Source organism: Sander vitreus, unplaced genomic scaffold (assembly GCF_031162955.1).
Source record: "Sander vitreus isolate 19-12246 unplaced genomic scaffold, sanVit1 ctg331_0, whole genome shotgun sequence".
NCBI classification, from domain to species: Eukaryota; Metazoa; Chordata; class Actinopteri; order Perciformes; family Percidae; genus Sander; species Sander vitreus.
The window spans coordinates 77,501-80,000 of record NW_027595474.1 but is presented as its reverse complement, the minus strand read 5'-3'; the positions used below and the strand labels follow the sequence as shown (position 1 = coordinate 80,000).

Genomic DNA, 2,500 nt, shown 5'->3' with positions numbered 1-2,500 from the left:
CACAGACACACACACACACACACACACACACACACACACACACACACACACACACACAGACACACACACATACACACACAGACACACACAGACACAGACACAGACACACACACACACAGACACACACACACACACACACACACACACACACACACACACACACAGACACACACACAGACACACAGACACACACAGCACACACACACACACAGACACACGCACACAGAGACACGACAGACACACACACACAGACACACACACACAGACACACACACGCACACACACACACACACACACAGACACACACACACACAGCACACACACAGACACACACACACACGCACATGCACACACACACACACACACGCACACAGACACACACACACACAGCACACAGAGACACAGACACACACACAGACACACAGACACACAGACACACACAGACACAGACACAGACACACACAGACACAGACACACACACACACGACACAGAGACACGGACACACACACACAGACACACACACACAGACACACACAGACACACACACACACACACAGACACACACAGACACACACACACACACACACAGACACACACAGACACACACACACACACACACACGCACACAGAGACACAGACACACACACACAGACACACACAGACACACACACACACACACACACACACACACACACAGACACACACACACACACACACACACACACACACACACACACACACACACACACACACACACACCAGCCTCTGATTGTTATTGATTATGGAGTGCTCCCAGCCTCTGATTATTTAATGATGGCCGTGTCCTCTGGTCTGGTTTCAGGCGTCTGGTGTCGTCCTACAAAGGGAAGTTCGGTCACGTCCGTTACTACGTGCGTGCGGTGCTGGACAGGCCTTCCCAGAATGCCTTGCAGTGTGAGAAGGAGTTTGAGGTGGAGGAGCCGCTGGACGTCAACCGACCCGACCTGCTGGTACCTGAACTCACCGCCACTTTCACACTTTAGTCTGACACCTAGTCTAGGGCTGGCAACGTCAACGGGGTAATAACGGGTTCAGGAGAAAATGTGTTAGTTAGGGGGGGCGGGGGGGGGCTACAGACTCATATACTACATTTAACAATTATTCATGAAACACTAAATATTACATTTGACTAATAATATATAATTAATACATTATATCTGTCTGTATCTATGTGGCGAGTAAATGTTTGTACCAAAATAGTTGTTTTCAGTCTTCGTTCAGTCGTTTTGGTGAAGGGGGGGCCTAGCCCGAGCTCATTTCTAGTTTCTCTATTTTCTGGACTATAAGTCGCATTTATTTAGAAATTTATTTCACAAAATCCAAGAACAGACATTTAATCTGGAAAGGCAAGTTATTAAACTCCCCAACAGCCCCCAGGTGTCCTCTACGTTAACGTAACACATTAACAGTTATTAAACTACCCAACAGCCCCCAGAACAAGGGGCTGAATACGGTAGGTGTCCTCTACGTTAACGTAACACATTAACAGTTATTAAACTACCCAACAGCCCCCAGAACAAGGGGCTGAATACGGTAGGTGTCCTCTACGTTAACGTAACACATTAACAGTTATTAAACTACCCAACAGCCCCCAGAACAAGGGGCTGAATACGGTAGGTGTCCTCTACGTTAACGTAACGTAACAGCTCTGTTGACGAGCCTCTCCCAGCAGCACGTTGTTCAAGCACCCATCTGTGGACTCCTTCCTCCAGCTCTGGCCATCTGGATTTCAGCGCGACTAGCTTTCTTTGTTTTCTTCATTGCAGTGAGACTAACCTTTTCTCCAGTCCCTCACAAGTTTCTCTCTCACTCCAAACTCTCCTTCTGCTGCTCCATTACCGTTTTCGGCTGCGTGTTTTACTACCTGCAGTCTCCTGCAGCTTCTTTTCTTTCTCAGTTGTCTTTAGGAGCAGCATATAGTCGTCACAAGCCTAGAGCGCCTCTCGCGGCTGTAGACGGTGATGTTTTCAGCATGAAATAACATTTAAAACAAAAGTATGAAGAAAAGTGCGACTTATAGTCTGGAAAATACGGTGGTCATGGAAATTTGCCAAAAAGTCATGAAAAAGTATTGGTTAAAATGGGTATGAACCCTGATTATAAGAGTAGTGAGAATAAGTGTATGTGCAGGATGAATAGTATGAAGAGCAGTAGGATATGGGTATATATATATATATATATATATATATATATATATATATATATATATATATAGAAAATAACCCATTTTTCAGAGCGTGAGGATCCTGATTATTCCAGAGATATTAACGCTGGCTGTGGCGTCCTCAGGCTCCGGCAGCAGCGGCCAATCAGAAGAAGGTTACCTGCATGTTCATCCCGGACGGCCAGGTGTCCATCAGCGCTCAGATCGACAGGAAGGGGTTCTGCCAGGGCGAAGACATCTGCATCCACGCCAAGTTCGAGAACACCTGCTCCCGCATCGTGGTTCCCAAAGCCGCC

General features: G+C 46.8%; 1 protein-coding gene across 1 annotated transcript in view; it reads left to right on the top strand.

Annotated features, from left to right (window-relative positions):
* The window catches only part of LOC144513737 (thioredoxin-interacting protein-like), an 8,317-nt gene that overhangs the window by 1,491 nt on the left and 4,326 nt on the right, over positions 1-2,500 (top strand). The window contains exons 3-4 of the mRNA XM_078244912.1: positions 843-990; positions 2,330-2,500. The exon at positions 2,330-2,500 is cut by the window's right edge and continues 42 nt beyond it. Coding sequence (XP_078101038.1) covers positions 843-990; positions 2,330-2,500 — 319 coding nt within the window. The remainder of the gene's footprint in view (positions 1-842; positions 991-2,329) is intronic.